This window comes from Lepus europaeus, chromosome 23, assembly GCF_033115175.1.
Source record: "Lepus europaeus isolate LE1 chromosome 23, mLepTim1.pri, whole genome shotgun sequence".
Classification (NCBI taxonomy): domain Eukaryota; kingdom Metazoa; phylum Chordata; class Mammalia; order Lagomorpha; family Leporidae; genus Lepus; species Lepus europaeus.
This window is the reverse complement of record NC_084849.1, coordinates 29,342,987-29,360,570: the sequence shown is the minus strand read 5'-3', so window position 1 is coordinate 29,360,570 and position 17,584 is coordinate 29,342,987. Positions and strand designations below refer to the sequence as shown.

The 17,584-nt window shown below is 54.3% G+C and overlaps 1 protein-coding gene across 3 annotated transcripts in view; it reads right to left on the bottom strand.

Annotated features, from left to right (window-relative positions):
• The window catches only part of DGCR2 (DiGeorge syndrome critical region gene 2), an 81,399-nt gene that overhangs the window by 21,460 nt on the left and 42,355 nt on the right, over window positions 1–17,584 (bottom strand). Inside the window, exons 3-4 of one of the 3 annotated variants that reach the window (XM_062182265.1) lie at window positions 3,136–3,261; window positions 1,101–1,320 (exon numbers count right to left, since the gene is read on the bottom strand). In XM_062182265.1, coding sequence (XP_062038249.1) covers window positions 1,101–1,320; window positions 3,136–3,261 — 346 coding nt within the window. The remainder of the gene's footprint in view (window positions 1–1,100; window positions 1,321–3,135; window positions 3,262–17,584) is intronic. The other 2 variants (XM_062182266.1, XM_062182267.1) reach the window with 2 other exon arrangements.

Genomic DNA, 17,584 nt, shown 5'->3' with positions numbered 1-17,584 from the left:
TATGGCAGTGCCTGGGTTTGAGTCCTAGCTCTGCTTCCAGTCCAACTTCCTGCTAATGACTGGGCACCTGTAGGCGATAGCTCCAAATATCTGTGTCCCTACAAGCCATGTGGGAGACCCAGATGGAGTTCCTAGCTCCTGGCTTCAGCATGACCCAGCCCTGGCAGGGCCAGGTAGGCATTTGGGGAGTGAATCAATGGATGTTCTCTCTGTCACTCTGCCTTCCAAATAAATTAACAATTGCTTAAATGTCTGTAGGAACTGGAACTTTAAAACAAATTCTTACAAATTCCCTAAATAAATCTTAAAAAAAAAATTGGGCCAGCATTGTGGTATAGCAAGTAAAGCCACGGCCTGCACTACCAGCATCCCATATGGGCACCAGCTCATTTGCGGCTGCTCCACTTCCAATCCAGCTCCCTGCTAATAGCCTGGGAAAAGCAATGGAAGATGGCCCAACTGTTTGGGCCCCTGCACTCAAATGGGGGACCTGGAAGAAGCTCCTAATTCCTGGCTTTAGCCTGACCCAACCTCAGCCACTGTAGCCATCTTGGGAGTGAACCAGAGGATGGAAGATCTCTCTCTCTGCCTCTCCCTCTTTCTCTGTAACTCTTTCAAATAAATAAATAAGTTTAAAAAACAAAACAAAACAATAACAATAAATTCCCAAGCCGGAAGATTTATCTGACAACTCCTGCCAAGACTATTCTTATCAGCTGAAAGAAAGCTTTCAAATGTTCAGTCAGACACCATATTCTTGATGGACATCCGGCTCCATGAATACAACGCTGTGGATGGGTTAAAATCACAGAAATGTATCCTCTCTCTCCAGGGCCGACACCGGGGGACAGGAATCACTTCTCGGTAAAGAGAGAAGCTCCTGAGGACGAACGCCATCACATGGGTTAACATCATGCTCATGGCTTCCTGCGCAATTCCAGCCGGCCCCAGGCGGCAGGGTGCTCCCGAGTGCAGGCCGCACCTGCCAAGTCTGTGCCCTCGCATCCGCTCTCCAGCCCCAGCCCTGGAGACACTCAGCCTGCACTGGGCACATGCAGCTGCCCTGGGGGAGGGCCACCAGACCCCAGCCCACGACTCACTTGCGCTGGTCCTTCCAACCAAAGCTCCGCTCGGGCTGGTCCCATTCCTGGGCCAGGACGAAGCGCAACTCCTGGTCGGTGGAGAAGGTGGCGAGGGAGCCGTTCACACGCTGGCAGGTCTGCGCCGCGTCCCAGTAGTTCTCCCCGCTCAGGTAGACACGGTAGCAGCTGGCCGTGCCTTCATAGTGGTGCCACCCTGTGGGGCACTTCCCTAGGAAACATGAAGAACAGAAGGGGAGTCGACCCCCAAGTTAGGACCCCCAACTCCAAATGCAAAATTCTCCACAACATCAGAGAGGGTCAGGCACGCCTCAGCAGGAGGAGGAGGAGGAGGAAGAGGTGGTGGCAACAGCCTGGGTACAGCCAAGGAGCCAGCAGGAGCCTGGCCTCCCAGAGTCTGCTCCCGGCAAAGACCTGTCCACCTGCCCTGCCAACAAGGGAAGGCCTGGTGTGAGTCCAGCTCACCCTGTTAGCACTGGGGCCTGTTTCACAGAATCTGTAACCTCCAAGTGTCAAGATATCTTCTACTAAAACACTCAAGTGGAGGAACATTTTTTTTAATTTAGTGGAAAGGCAGAGTTACAGAGAGGCAGAGGCACAGAGAGAGAGAGAGAGATCCACTGGTCCACTGGTTCATTCCCCAAGTGGCCACAATGGCCAGAGCTGAGCCAATCTGAAGCCAGGAGCCAGGAGCTTCTTTCAGGTCTCCCACATGGATGCAGGGGCCCAAGGATTTGGGCCGTCTTCTCCTGCTTCCACAGGCCACAGCAGGGAGCTGGGTCAGGAGTGGAGAAGCCAGGACTCGATCCAGCACTGCAGGCAGTGGCTTTACCAGCTACGCCATAGCACTGGCCCTGAAACTTTTTTTTTAATCAAAGCCAGATGTTTTAAAAAAAAAAAAAAAAAACTTCAACAGAACTAGCTCCTTAGAGGCTCTGTTCACACTCCCGTGCCTGAGAGCACGCGAGCGCGAGCCTCACCCCAGGCAAGGTAGACTGGAGGACGAGCCTAGGTGTGGCCAAGGTGTACTGCACTGCACCCGAATGTCCCATCTCTCTCTGCCCGCTCAAAAGAGCAAGACCTGTGGCTCCATGGAAGGATTATGGGAAGGAGGTGATGGCCTGCTGGGCTGCTGAGTCGCGCGGGCAGCACCCTGGACAGCGCCTCCTGCTCCCCATCGGCCCTCTCCCCCACCAGGGCCTGGGTAAGTTCCCCGAGCGCAGTCGGGAAGGTGCGGGGCAGCATATACAGCCCAGGCCTGCTGATTAGAGAGTCAAGTGGCATTCACTGTGCATCCCCTAAGTGGCCACAACAAGGCCACTCAGCCTGACCACACGACCAGCAGGTGGCAGCTCCATCCAGGGATGGCTCCAAGAGGAGTCCGAGCCACGAGGAGCGTGACAGGACAGCTGACTGCCCAGGGTCTCATGGCTGGCAGAGCCGGGGCCTGTGGAGGGCCCTCTGCAGCCACCCAGCTCAAGAGTGGGCACAAGAGTCCAGGCTGAGCGCCGCCACGAGCAAGCAGACCCTGCCGCACAAGCGTCCTCCGGCCTGCCTGCTGCCGCTCCCCGCACCCACGTGTGGCCCCACGCCCCCACGTCTCTGCTCGGGACAGCTGTGCCTCCCCTCAGTGTTCCCTCGCCCCGGCTGCTCCTCTAACTTCTGAATGGTGCAGGGGGTTCATTAAACAACCAATCCCTTAGGAAAGCCTAAGAAGTCAGCCTTCCCACCCCATCAGCTGGAGCGACCTCCCAGGGCCCATTTCTCCGTCCATGAAGGCAATCAACACACTACAGGACCTCCAAGGGCCGGTGCCAGCCAGCCCCAAAAGGCAGTCATCTTGGGCAAGAAGCAGCCTGGCTCCACAGCCCAGGGTCCCGTCTCGTTTCACCATCTGGAAGCCAGCTGACAAGGAGCGGGGCGCTGCAGCCTCCACTCCTGCCCCCGGTGCCTTTCAGACCAAGCCCTCCCACTGAGAATGAGCAGGCTGGCGGACTGGCTACACGGCGCCACAGAGGGCAGGTCTGCAACTTACTGCTGAAGCGCACGGGCTGCGCCACGTTCACCGCGTGGAAGTGTGTGGCGTCGCCGCCTCGGGCTCGCCCCTGCCGCGGATCCACAGCCTCCTTCCCATGGTACGGACGCACTTCCCCGGTCACTTCTGAAAGCAAAAGGAGAGCGGTGCACTGTGAACCCTGCTCAGGCAGCCACAGGGGCCCAGGCCGCAGGTGCCTACTTCAAATACAGCCCACTTCAGACTTCGGGGAGCTGGAAGCGCCAGGGAGGAGGCACCACAGCAGAGCCCACTGATGGAGGTCTTCTTAAGAACCCTAGGGAACACTGGGAATGCCAAATGAGTCACACATGCTTCTCAAATGAGGGCAGCGCTGGCTTGCAGAGGGTTAAGCCACTGTTTGCAACGCTGGCATCCCAAGCTGGAGTCGGTTCAAGTCCCAGGGACTGCTACTTCCAATCCAACTTCCTGGGAACACAGCTGGACAGGCAGCAGAGGACGGCCCAAGTGCTTGGGCCCCAGCACCCATGTGGGAGACCAGGATGGAGCTCCTGCCTCTCGGCTTCTGCTTGGCCCAGACCTGGCTGTTGCAGCCATCTGGGGAGTGCACCAGTGAATGGACCCTCTCTCTCTGCCACTCACTCTTTCAAATAAAGAAAGAAATCCTACAAAAGGAATCATGCCTTGGTATCCCCCATTTCTTAATGACTACACTGCATCTCCCAACAGGCAACTGCTGACACAGCAAAGGCTCGGGCACTCCTGGCAGGCATCTCTAGCGGCCCCAGCCTCTGGGCAAGGGAGCTCTATCCAGAGCCCAGGCTGCCCTTCCCCAACACTGGCCTGGGAGCTCCCCCATTGGTGCGAAGTGAGGACCTGGCTGTCCAGCTGCCTGCTGGTCCCTCGAGGCTGCAAGGGTCTCCAGACCAGGGCCTCAGTATGTTCTGATCTGCCCTGGTGCACCGTGGGAAGGTGTGAACAGGAAGCCAAAGATGGAAGAATAACTGTAGGGTTTCAAAAATAGTTTTTTTATAAAAAGATTTATTTATTTATTTGAGAAGCAGAGTTACAAACAGTGAAAGGGAGCGACGTTGTTTCACTCACCAAATGGCCGCAATGGCCAGAGCCGAGCTGATTCAAAGCCAGGAGCCAGGAGTTGCCTCCAGGTCTCCCACACAGGTACAGGAGCCCAAGCACTTGGGCTATCTTCACTGCCTTCCCAGGCCACAGCAGAGAGCTGGATCAGAAGAGGAGCAGCTGGGACTAGAACTGGCACCCATATGGGATACCAGCACCACAGGCAGAGGATTGACCTAAGCCACAGCACTGGCCTATTTATTCTTATTTGAGAGGCAGAGAGAAAAACATCTTCCATCTGTGGTGCACCCTGGAAATGCCCACAGCCAGGGCTGGCCAGGTTCAGGATCCCAGAACTCCATCCCAGTCTCCCACAGGGTAGCAGGGACCTGAGTCATCAGCTGGTGTCTCCCAGGGTGTTCATCAGCAGGAAGCTGGATCAGAAGTAGAGTGGGGACTTGAACCCCAGCGTCACCAGCAGCATCCTACCGCCACAGCAAACGCCCGCCCCCAAACTCCAGTTTTGCATAGCACCATCTGATGATAATTCACAAGTCAGTCCCTGGACACCTGTCTCTTGGGAGTCGTCCCACCCTGCTGTGAGAGGGGAGAACCAGGCTCCTTCCTCCTGCAGGTGAGGGGCAGGCAGAGAGGAGGGGGGAGACTGACTCAAGGCCACAGGGCAGGGGAGAGCCAGAGGCAGCACCGTGCCAGGCTGCTGCCCTCCTGCTCTGCTGGCGCCGGGGGAAGGGGCCTGCTGCAAGGTCAAGTCGGAAAGGAAACAGACTCAGTGCACACGGCTGCAGGTGGCCATGGGAGGGGTCTCACTCCTTCAGGCCCACCTGTGACCAAGACTTGACAAGGACTTGATGAGGGAGTGAAAGTGAGGCATGGGGCAGGGCGGCCTCCTGCAAACCACTGCCCCACCTGCCGGAAGCTTCCCTGGCCATCTGGCTCTGCTGGTGTCACCAGCTCTGACACTTCATTTACTGAACGCTCCACACTTCTCGTTATTATATGATAAATATTCAATGAGAAATATTTCCTAAGACAAAATGCACACACCACGTTAGGGCTTACCCTTCCTGTCCCCTTTTTTTTTTTTTCCTATAAAAACCCTTAAAAATACTAGGATTAATAGCACTTTTGATATGCTTGGTAAGCTTACGACTACTGTGCTATGGCACAGTGGGTAAAGCTGCCACCCACAGTGCCAGCAGGTGGCAGTCTTTGCTGCTCCACTTCTGACCCAGCTCTCTGCTATGGCCTGGGAAAGCAGTGGAAGATGGCCAAGTCCTTGGGTCCCTGAACCTGTGTGGGAGACCCAAAAGAAGCTCCTGGCTCCTGGCTTCAGATCGACCCAGCTCTGGCCGTTGCAGCCATTTAAGGAGTGAACCAGCAGATGGAAGAACCCTCCCTCCCTCTCTGCCTCTGCCTCTCTATAACTCTGCCTTTCAAATAAATAAATAAACTCTCTTTTTAATTTATTTTTTGACAGGCAGAGTGGACAGTGAGAGAGAGAGAGACAGAGAAAAAGGTCTTCCTTTTGCCGTTGGTTCACCCTCCAATGGCTGCTGCGGCCGGCGCACTGCGCTGATCTGAAGCCAGGAGCCAGGTGCTTCTCCCGGTCTCCCACGCGGCTGCAGGGCCCAAGGACTTGGGCCATCCTCCTCTGCACTCCTGGGCCACAGCAAAGAGCTGGACTGGGAGAGGGGCAACCGGGACAAAATCCGGCGCCCCGACCGGGATTAGAACCCGGGGTGCTGGCGCCGCAGGCAGAGGATTAGCCTATGAAGCCGCGGCACCGGCCAAATAAATAAACTCTTTAAAAAAACACTACACAGCAACTTTTTCTATCCCCAGACAGGCTGAGCACATGACACTGAATGGTTACGTTAAGCTGTCGATGGGCTTCTTCAATCACCCCAACCCCGAGGTTTCAGAGTTGCCTGTGTGTCCTTCCCTTTCCTCCACAGGCTGCGCTGAGCACCTCGACGGAAGTCTGGGTGTCCCTCCCCCCCCCCCACGGACGCTCTCGGCAGCCCAGAACAGGTCACGCCGGCTCCCATGCAGGGACCACTTCCAGGGCTCCTTCTCAGACACGCGATGATGGCTGCTGTCAGCCTGGGCGTTTCTCTGGCCAAATGCGCAACTTGGGTCTGAGACGGGCCAACACGAGGCCAGGACCTCAGAGGGAGAAGCTGCTTCAGGGCACACTCAGGGGACATGACTCGGGGTATCTCACCACCCAGACTGCAGTGTGGCAACCTCAGCTACTGCCGCCCCGACGTGAGACAACTGTGGCTGCTCCCTGCTGACACCCAGCACTACAGGGGGTCGTCAGCTCTCTGGGACTGCAAGTGCCCTGTCCCGTGTCCTGATCCATGCCGCCTGCAGCACCCAGTGCTCCGCTCACCGGCGCTGGGACACGAGGGCAGGGTGGGAGGTGGGCAGAGAATCTGCGCTCTTGCTGGATTCGCGAAGCCCACGCTGGGCTTCTGGCGGGCAGCCGGACCTGAGAGCAGAAGCTGAGGAGGCAGGGGCAACAGCAGGGCTTCCCGGCTGAGGGGCGAGCTCGGGCAAAGGCCAAAGGCAGGCCAGATTGGAAGACGAGCCCGGGTGTGGCCAAGGCGTATGGCACTGCAGCCAAACAGCCCTGCTCAAGCGAGCAAGACCTGTGGGTCCACCTTGTGTCTTGGCCTCTTCCCCAGACCTGGCAGGGCACGTGGCGACGCTGCTCAGAGAAAGAAGAGATGAATCTGGGGCAGAGGGAAGGGAGGGGAGAGAAGGAGGCGGCAGAGACCGCTGCGCAACCACACGCACCGCAGAGCAGCTGAGCCCAGCTGACTGTTTGTGGGAAACCATCCATAGCCTGTGGCTGCCCACGGGCTGGGGAGGGGCAGGAAACAGAAGTGAAACCTGCGAGGACAGTAACCAGAAAGCCAGAGTGACAGAGGCAGCTCCTCTGCTGAGCCGGCCTCTCCAGGGCTCAGGTGGCAGCCATGGGCCCTTCTCTAGCCATTGTTTCTCTTCCCACCCTCTCATCCACTTGCTCCCACCTCGTGCCTACCATGGAAACCCACCAGCAGCACAGAAGGGGCCTTGCACCCAAGGAAGGGACAGCTTGGCCCGACAGGATGGTGGTGGATGGACAAGGGGGTTCTCTGAGTCCTGGGGGGGTGGGGGCGGGGAAGGTGGGGGCTGGCCCACCTCTTGGGAAGTTTCCCCAGGGCAGCTCAGGATGCACAGCTGGACACCAGGCCTGCCTCCAGTCCCACGCTGACTCCCGAGTAGCATCAGCTACCCTGCCCCCGCCTCACTCTGTACACCAGGCCCTGTCCCAGGCGCGGGGAAATGGGCCACCCACCGATGACCCTGCCTCGCTTCCCTTAGCAGGAGGCACGCCCTCCTGGGCCCTTCTTCTAGAACTCCCACCCAGCAACGGGATGGAGAACACCTGACCCCGTGACACAGCCTAACGCCACGCCCACCCGTGATGTCCTGGAAAGCAGCAGCAACAGGGGCGGCTCTCGGCTCCACAGTCAGGCTGCTCCTCGGTGCTTTCAAAACACAGCTCTAGGGCCAGCGCTGTGGCGCAACAGGGAAAGCACTGCCTGCGGTGTCGGCATCTCATATGGGTGACGAGTTCAACTCCCGACTGCTCCACTTCCAATCCGGCTTCCTGCTGATGCGCCTGGGAAAGCAGCAGAGGGTGGTTCAAATGCTTGGTCCTGTACAACTGCGTGGGAGACCCAGAAGAAGCTTCTGGCTCCTCGGGCTTCAGATCAGCCCAGCTCCAGCCGTTGCTGCCACTGGGGAGTGAACCAGCAGATAGAAGAACTCTCTCTTTGTGTGTCTTTCCTTCTGTCTGCAAATCTGTCTTGCAAATAAATCCACAAATAAATCTTTAAAAAAGAAAGAATAGCATCTTCTCTGTCCTCTCTTCAGATGCCCCCACCAAGACTCCCAAGCACGCAGCGCTCCACACTGACTCGGTACTGAGGGAACTGGCTCAGCAGGACCAGGGGCTCTGCCCCAGGGTAGGAGTGGTGCTTAGGGCAGGGGCTGGGGCCTCCCCACCTCACAGCCCAGGCCCATGTGCTCTGTGTGCTCCATGTGCCCCGGGCCCCGTCACCTCAGCATCACTGGCTGCACCAGGCATGCAGGGACCCTCACAGTGGGAGGCAGCGGAGCTGGAGGGCAGGGGGCCCCCAAGGAAGTTGAGTGAGAGGGAGGGCAGTCTCTGGCATGCTTGTCCCCCACCGTGTTCAGCTAGGAAGGAAGATTATTTGCAAATAAAGGACAAAAAAATGTGATTCTCACTTAGGTTTCTAGAAATTAAAAAAAAAAAAGAAAAAAAAAAAAAAAACCACCTGCCCACACAGGGTGTTAGGGCCTATAACCTTTGCAAAAAAAGGAAACCCAAGAGGACTTAAGCCTCTTTAGCGCTCTGTTGTCAGAACACACATCCCTCTCGTAATTCAGATCCAAATCAGCCAGAAATCACAGCCAAACATCCAAGCTTACCAAGCCACGGGGTACCACCTACCAAGCAGAGTTTCTAAACCCAGACGGCCAGAAGACAGAAAATTCCTAACCGTGCTGCCACTGTGTCGCGTGTGATCGTTAACCTGGCACGGGCTAAGGCCTTGCTGCTAGTGGCTGTGCCCAGGAGCTCCATTCGATGAGGATTCTGAAAGTGGTGCTTTCAACACACCAAGATGCGCACGTCTGTCTTCTCAGTGTAGACTCGTGGGGATGATACAGACCCCAGTGCACAAAAACAACGGCCCAAGTTCCAAGTTCCAGGTCCACTTCCTCCCGGTTGCTCCTGGGTCGCCCCAGTGGGCACCCAGCATGTGTCCTACCTTCTGCCACAGGGCAGCGAGGGCAGCTGAGGTCCCCTGGGACCTCACACATAGGCCACACTGGCTTTGTCCACGGCCAGCACAGACACGGAGGAGACTGCCCTCACCAAGGTCCTCCCAGTGCTCACACATGTGCCCTGAAACAGGACACAGAGCGGGCGGCCTCCCCGCCCCAGTCTCCGGGCCGAACCCCCACTGCCCTGGGGCATCCTTGCCATAGATTCCTTCTGGGATTTCCCGCAAGCCAACAGGTTTATGCTGCTGTTTCGGTGCTACTCCTCTGAATGTCGGCGTTCAGCCAGAGGAGCCATCAGCCCTCCCCTCCCCCCCAACTCCTTCCCCACCTTTCAATACAGCAGGATCAATTTCACAGCCAGCAATCCTGAGAGAATGCGAACACCCTCCCCGTGTGAGCATTCCTGCACCTGTGGTCTCTCCTGAAATCTATTACAATAACAGCAATGGCATTTCTAAAAGGTCACCAGGACAGAGAGGACCGGAAATAGGTGGACAAAGTTCAAAAACCTGGAAAGTAGAAAGACAGCAACACTAACTTAGCGAGGGAGACCCGGCAGCAGGACTCGCCTAGGGGACAGCCGGCTTATGCTGTCCCAGGATCCTGTCCAGTTCAGCACTGGCCAGTCTCAAAACTGTCACTTCAGAAGTCAGTCTGTAAACTGACTTCAGCCCAGAAAGCTAAGAGGGGAAAATACGAAATCTGACAATATTTAACAAAACTATACATGCACTGACTGCCCGACCAAGTCTACCTTTAAGAATTATATTGAGGGGCTGGCGCTGTGGCGTAGTGGGTCAGGCTGCTACCTGCAGTGCCGGCATCCCACATGGGCACCAGTTTGAGTCCCGGATGCTCCACTTCCAATCCAGCTCTCTGCTATGGCCTGGGAAAGCAGTAGAAGATGGCCAAGTCCTTGGGCCCCTGCACCCCCATGGGAAGACTCAGAGGAAGCTCCTGGTTCCTGGCTTCGGAATGGCACAGCTCTGGCCGTTGCAGCCAATTGGGGAGTGAACCAGCAGATGGAAGACCTCTCTCTCTCTCTCTCTCTCTCTCTCACTCACTCTCTGCCTCTCCTTCTCTGTGTAACTCCAACTTTCAAATAAATAAAATAAAAAAAAATTTTTTTAAAAAAAAAGGACTTAGATTGAGGAGCCATTGCTGTGGCATAGCGGGTAAAGCTGCCACCTGCAGCACCAGCATCCCATATGGGCACCGGTTAGAGTCCCAGCTGAGGATGGCCCAAGTGCTTGGGTTCCTGCACCCAAGTGGGAGACCTGGACGAAGCTCCTGGCTTCAGCCTGGCCCAGCTCTTGCCATTCTGGCCATTTGGAGAGTGAACTCTGCCTTTCAAATAAATAAATTATTAAAAAGGGGAGAGGGGCGCTGGCGCTGTGGCACAGTAGGTTAATCATCCACCTGTGACACCAGCATCCCATATGGGCACCAGTTCTAGTCCCAGCTGCTCCTCTTCCAGTCCAGCTCTCTGCTATGGCCTGGGAAAGCAGCAGAAGATGGCCCAAGACCTTGGGCCCCTGCACCCATGTGGGAGACAGGAAGAAGCTCCTGGCTCCTGGCTTCAGATTGGCGCAGCTCCAGCCATTGCAGCCATCTGGGGAGTGAACCAGCGGACAGAAGACCTTTCTCTCTGTCTCTCCCTCTCACTGGCTGTAACTCTACCTCTCAAATAAATAAATTCTTTTAAAAAATGTTTTAAAAAATAAAAAGGACATTGAAAAATACATCTCCAGCAATTCAAGCATTGGAGGAGTGGGGGGTGGCTGAAGGAATGGCCATAGGTACAAGGTTATTTATCGTGGTGTTTTTGTAATTTTTAATTTATTTATTTGGGAGAGAGACAGACACAGACAAGCAGGGCTCCCTGCCACGGGCTATTCCCTAAAATGCTCAAGACAGCTGGGGCTGGACTGGCCTGGCTGAAGCCGGGAACCTGGAAGCCACATGAGTGGCAGGGACACCATTATCTGAGCCATCCCTGCTGCCCCCCTGGCTGCACAAGGGCAGGAAGCTCGAAGTGGGAGGGGAGCCGGGACTGTAACCCAGGCACTCCAGGACGCGATGCTGGTGTCTTCACTGCCAGGCCAAAGACCCAGCCTAGCACTGTTTTCAACGGCAAGAAAATGGGAACAACCAGAAGTCCCACACACAGGAGACCGGTCAAAGCACAGTGGATCTCTGGATAGAGGACAGTCCAGCTGCAAAGAAAAGGAGGGACTAGTGCTTGGCTAGTGGGTAAAGCTGCCGCCTGTCACCCATTCAAGTCCCGACTGCTCCACTTCCAATCCAGCTCTCTGCTGTGGCCTGAGAAAGCGGTAAAGGAAGGCCCAAGTCCTTGGGCCCCTGCACCTGCGTGGGAGACCTGGAGGAAGCTCCTAGCTCCTGGCTTCAGATTGGCGCAGCTCCGGCCATTGTGGCCATCTGGGGAGTGACCAGCAGATGAAGACCTCTCCCTCCCTCCCTCCCTTCCTCTCTCTCTGTCTCTCTCTCTCTCTCTCTGCATCTCTGTAACTCTAACTTTCAAATAAATAAATCTTTTAAAAAGGGGGTGGGGGCGGAAAGGAAGAGAAGGAGAAACAGCTCCGTGAATCCCTATAGTGATTTCAGGGGTCCTTTGTGAAACTGAAAAAGAAAAGAGTGTAAGTGGAAGCAGTCGACCCAGGAGAGCCTCTTCCTAGGTAAGAAGCAAAGGGAAAAGAAAAAGAGGAAAGGGGCCGGCGCTGTGGTGCAGTGGGTTAAAGCCCCAGCCTGCAGTGCCAGCATCCCCTATGGATTCGAGTCCCCGCTGCTCCACTTCCCAGCCAGCTCCCTACTAATGCGCCTAGGAAAGCAGCAGAGGATGGCCAAGTGCTTGGACCCCTGCACCCGCGTGGGAGACCCGGATGAAGCTCCTGGCCCAGCCCCAGCCATTGTGTTCATTTGGGGAATGAACCAGTGGACAGAATATCTCTCTGTCTCTTTCTCTCCCTCTCCAACTCTTTCAAAAAAAAAAAAAAAAAAGAAAGAAAGAAAGAAAGATAAGCTAGAAACAAATGAAAACAGTTACCCCTAGGATGTGAGTGAGAGCAAAAGGACTGGAAATCTGTTTTTAAAGACAGTTACGGGGGCCGGCGCTGTGGTGCAGTGGGTAAAGCCACCACCTGCAGTGCCAGCATCCCATATGGGTGCCGGTTTGCATCTGGACTGCTCCACTTCCAATCCAGCTCTCTGCTATGGCCTGGGAAAGCAGTAGAGGATGCCCCAGGTCCTTGGGCCCCTGTACCCGCGTGGGAGACCCAGAGGAAGCTCCTGGCTCCTGGCTTCAGATTAGTGCAGCTCCGGCTGTTACAGCCAATTGGGGAGTGAACCAGCGGATGGAAGACTCCTCTCTCTCTCTGCGTCTCCTCTCTCTGTGTAATTCTTTCAAATAAATCCTTAAAAAAAAAAAAAAGATAGTTATGGCTTTCCACTCTTATTTGTATTTTAACATCCTAAAAAAAAGAAAAAAATTCAAACCAGTTACACCAACCTAGTGAACACTGTAAAAACACCACAGAACTGCATACTTTAAAAGGGTGGGCCGGCACCGTGGCTCAATGGGCTAATCCTCAACCTTGCGGCGCCGGCACACCGGGTTCTAGTCCCGGTCGGGGCGCCAGATTTTGTCCCGGTTGCCCCTTTCCCAGTCCAGCTCTCTGCTATGGCCCGGGAAGGCAGTGGAGGATGGCCCAAGTCCTTGGGCCCTGCACCTGCATGGGAGACCAGGAGAAGCACTTGGCTCCTGGCTTCTGATCAGCGCGATGCGCCTGCCGCAGTGGCCATTGGAGGGTGAACCAATGGCAAAGGAAGACCTTTCTCTCTCTCTCTCTCTCTCTCTCTCTCTCTCACTGTCCACTCTGTCAAAAAAAGAGAAAAAGAAAAGAAAAAAGGGTGAATATTATGGCAAATGAACCAAGTCTCAAAAAAAATTAAAACTAAACAAAATTAAAAAGACGAGGAGGCCAAGTCCTGACACTGCACACAAGCAGAATGCAACGTGAACACAACCTCGAGGAAGAAGACAGGCGGGCGGAAGGCTGGTGATGGACAGGAGGATGCCGGGACACCCTCGGCTGAAACCACCGAAGCTCGGAATAACCGAACCCTGCCGAGGTTTCCTTGGGGCGTCTGTTGGGGGGAGGGAGGTCTCGGAGTAGTAATTCCAGAACTATTCTGTGTGTGTTTTCGGCCTGGCCAAAAGAGTCAATACAGGGAATATGCTGGGACCAGGGTATTTATGGGAAAGGGAGCTACCAACAGGACATGGGAGAAGGGTCTGAAGAACTCCAGTTTATCGTGCATATGAATGATGATTTAAAGCACGGGATTGCAGCTCGAGCCGGGCTGCCACTCAGGCCTCAGCCCCTCAGTGCTGCTCCCTCTACACACAGCAGCAGGCCTCGGAGGAGCAACGGCGTGCCAGAGGGGCAGAGAATAAGAGCAAAGAGGAAAACTCTTCGTAAAACCAAACCATGTGTTAGAGGGGATGTGAATGACACAAAAATTGCCATTTTACATCTTTGTGAAATTTTATTTCTTTGAAAGGCAGAGACATACACACAGAGAAAGAGAGAGAAAGACACAAGCAGACAGAGAGATCTTTTTCTTCTACTGTTTCACTTTCTCAAGAGCCAGGCCAAAGTCAGAGCTCCACCCAGGCCTCCCACAGGGGTGGCAGGGGTCGAACCACTTGAGTCACCCACCACCTGCTGCTTGCCAGGTGTACAGCAGCAGGCAGCCAGAACTCCAACCCAGGCAAGGCTGATACGGGCGTCCGGCGTCCCAGGAGGCACCTTAACCACTGCACAAAGCCTGGCCCTCACAAAAGCCACTTCTAAACCCTCACTGTCCTAAGTGCTTCAGACAAGCGTCCACACGAGCTCACGTGACTCGGTGAACAGATTACTTGCTCGCCAGTCACACTTCGCTGCAAAAGGGGAACCAAACATTCCCAGTAGCACAACACCTGGCCGGAGCACCAACCAGGTGAGCAAACTCAACATGATGTGACAATTCATGACCTCTCTCGTATTCTTGCTTTTAAAAAACAAAACAAGACAGTCTCACCTGAAGCTGATCATGAGGAAAGAGGCCAATCCAAATTAAAGGACATTCTACAGGACTCCTGGCCGAGACTCTTCAAATCCATCAATGTCATAAAGACACTGTCCTTCCCTGCTGCCCAAAACAGAGCCACTTCTAGATTAATACACAAAACAAAATGACAACACAAAGCACACCTTTCTTGAATAAATCCTGCTTTAAAGAAACAGAATAAAGTATAAAACATTTTAAGAACAATTAGAGTGTAGACTCTACGTGACAATATCACAGTATCACAGTAGGTTTCTTTTGTTTAAAAAAAAATTTATTTGAAAGGCAGAGTTACAGAGAAAGAGAACTTCCATCCACTGGTTCACTCCCAAAACAGCCATAACTGGTCACAGCTGGGCCAGGCTGAAGCCAGGAGCCTGGACTCCATCCAGGTCTCCCCTGTGGCTGACAGGGGTCCAAGTACTTGGGCCACTTGCTCCCTTCCCGGACACATTAGCAGGGAGCTGGATCAGCGGAGGGACTGCTGGGGCTGGAGCTGGCACACTGGATGCCAGCACTGCAGGCGGCAGCTTGACCCGCTGCACCACACGCCAGCCCCACCGTTAAGTTTACTGCATATGAAAATTGTGTTGTGTTTATGTAGGGGACTGTGCCTGTCCTTGGTGATCGTGTTTAGGGGTCAACAGCATATCTCTAACACTCTCAAAGGGTTTAGAAAAAAAGCAGAGTGACTGCAGCAAACGACTCCCAGCTGGCCAGCCCAGGTGCAGGCTCTCTGAGTGCTTACTGTGCGAGTCTTTCAACTCTTCTGCAGCTGACAAACTGCTCCTGTTAAAAGGTGGAAGGGAAAGACAAGACAGTAGGACACACTCAGGCTCCCTCCCCACAACACTGGTGATCTGCTGGCGAGCAGGTACTCGCAGCTGGTCTCTGGGTTGGGAGACATCAGTTCAGCTCAAAGCCAGGGATAGTTTTAATCGAAGGGGAGGTCAGACCCCCACCCCCTAGCCGCTCTTGCTCTACACTTGCCACTGCTCTCAGAATCCCAGTCTAACGTATCTGACAAGTCTAGAGAGACCAAAACTACAGAGAAAAACAGCACTGAAGAAACAAGGACAGAGATATGCAAAGTGAAAACTAAACACAGCATCGTTAACAATGTCAAAGTGAGGAGCTCCCCCCACCCCACTGTGCCCACAAAACAAGTCCAGCTCTCTGCTATAGCCTGGGAAAGCAGTGGAAGATGGCCTGAGTGCTAGTGAGAGACCCAAAAGAAGCTCCAGGCTCCTGGCTTCAGATTGGCCTAGCTCCGGCTGTTGCGGCCATTTAGGGAGTGAACCAGCAGAAGACCGCTGTCTTTCCTTTGTCTATAACTCTACCTCTCAAACAAATAAATAAATCTTAAAAAAAACAAAAGTGTGGGTTTCAAAACTGTTTGTACCAAAATAAAATGAATCTTCTAATTTCATTTCCACAAACTCATTGAAGTACCTTATATTTAGAGACATACTTATGTTAAAATATATATAACATAAAATTCACCACTGTAGCCATGTAAGTGTATGGTTCGGTACACTGTTCAATAACCGTCACCATGGCCCATCTTTTCTTTCCTTCTTTTTTTTTTTTTTTTTTTTTTTTTTTTTTGGTAAGATTTAGAGTTACAGACAGTGAGAGAGGTAGAGACAGAGAGAAAGGTCTTCCCTCCGTTAGTTCATTTCCCAAATGGCCGCCACGGCTGGAGCTATGCCAATCCGAAGCCAGGAGCTTCTTCTGGGTTTCCCACATGGGTGCAGGGGCCCAAGCACCTGGGTCATCCTCCACTGCTTTCCCAGGCCACAGCAGAGAGCTGGACTGGAAGAGGAGCAACCGGGACTAGAACCGGTGCCCATAAGGGATGCCGGTGCCGCAGGTGGAGGATTAACCAAGTGAGCTATGGCACCGGCCCCACCATGACCCATCTTTGGAGCACATCATCTTCCCATTCTTTTATTATTATTACTTTTTTTTTTTTATTTGACAGGCAGAGTTAGACAGTGAGAGAGAGAGACAGAGAGAAAGGTCTTCCTTCCGTTGGTTCACCCCCCAAACAGTCACTACAGCCAGCGCGCTGCGCCAAGCCAAAGCCAGGAGCCAGGTGCTTCCTCCTGGTCTCCCATGCAGGTGCAGGACCCAAGGACCTGGGCCATCCTCAACTGCCCTCTGGGCCACAGCAGAGAGCTGGACTAGGCCGGCGCCGTGGCTCAACAGGCTAATCCTCCGCCTTGCGGCGCCGGCACACCGGGTTCTAGTCCCGGTCGGGGCACCGATCCTGTCCCGGTTGCCCCTCTTCCAGGCCAGCTCTCTGCTGTGGCCAGGGAGTGCAGTGGAGGATGGCCCAAGTGTTTGGGCTCTGCACCCCATGGTAGACCAGGATAAGCACCTGGCTCCTGCCATCGGAACAGCGCGGTGCGCCGGCCGCAGCGCGCTACCGCGGCGGCCATTAGAGGGTGAACCAACGGCAAAGGAAGACCTTTCTCTCTGTCTCTCTCTCTCTCTCTCACTGTCCACTCTGCCTGTCAAAAATAAAAAAAAAAAAAGAGAGAGAGAGAGAGCTGGACTGGAAGAGGAGCAACCGGGACAGAACCAGCGCCCCAACCAGGACTAGAACCCGGAGTACTGGCACCGCAGGCAGAGGATTAGCCTAGTGAGCCGTGGCGCCGGCCTGTCATCTTCCCATTCTTAAGTAACGCTAACCCCCAATCCGCTCCAGCCTCAGCCCCTGGCACCCACACTCCCACTTCCTGTCTCTCTAGGTACCCCGTGTAAATGGGATGACATGGTTCTCATCATGTTGTGACTGCCCGCACTTAGCGTTGGGTCCCCAAGGTTCATCCGTGTTGCAGCCCGTGTGTCTGGAGGCTGAAGAGCATGCCATTGTGTGGGTGTGCAACACCTGACCTGCACACTCACCCACCAATGGACGCTGGAGCTGTTTCCACCTCGGAGGACGGTGAATACCGCGGCTGCCAACATGGGTACTCCTCTCTCTCTGAACACTCTCTTAGATCCACACCCAGAAGTGGCATCGCTGGATCATAAGGTAATTCTTTTCAGTTGGGGGGTGGGGGGGACTTTTACATTCCCGACAACACCTCACAGGATTCCAATTTCCCCACATCTCCGCTAACACCTGCCAGTTTCTGTGTAATGGCAGCCATTCAGTGGGTGTCAGCTATCTCCCCAGGGTTTGGATTTGCGTTTGTCTCATGATGGGCGATGCTGAGCGATCCTGTCATTTGCCTCTGGCCATCTAGACATCTTCTTTGGAGATAAGTCTACTCAAGCCCATTTTAAAATCTGGTTGTTTTGTTGTTGTTTTTAAAGGATTTATTTATTTTATTTGAAAGGCAGAGTTAAAGAGAGGCAAAAGCAGAGA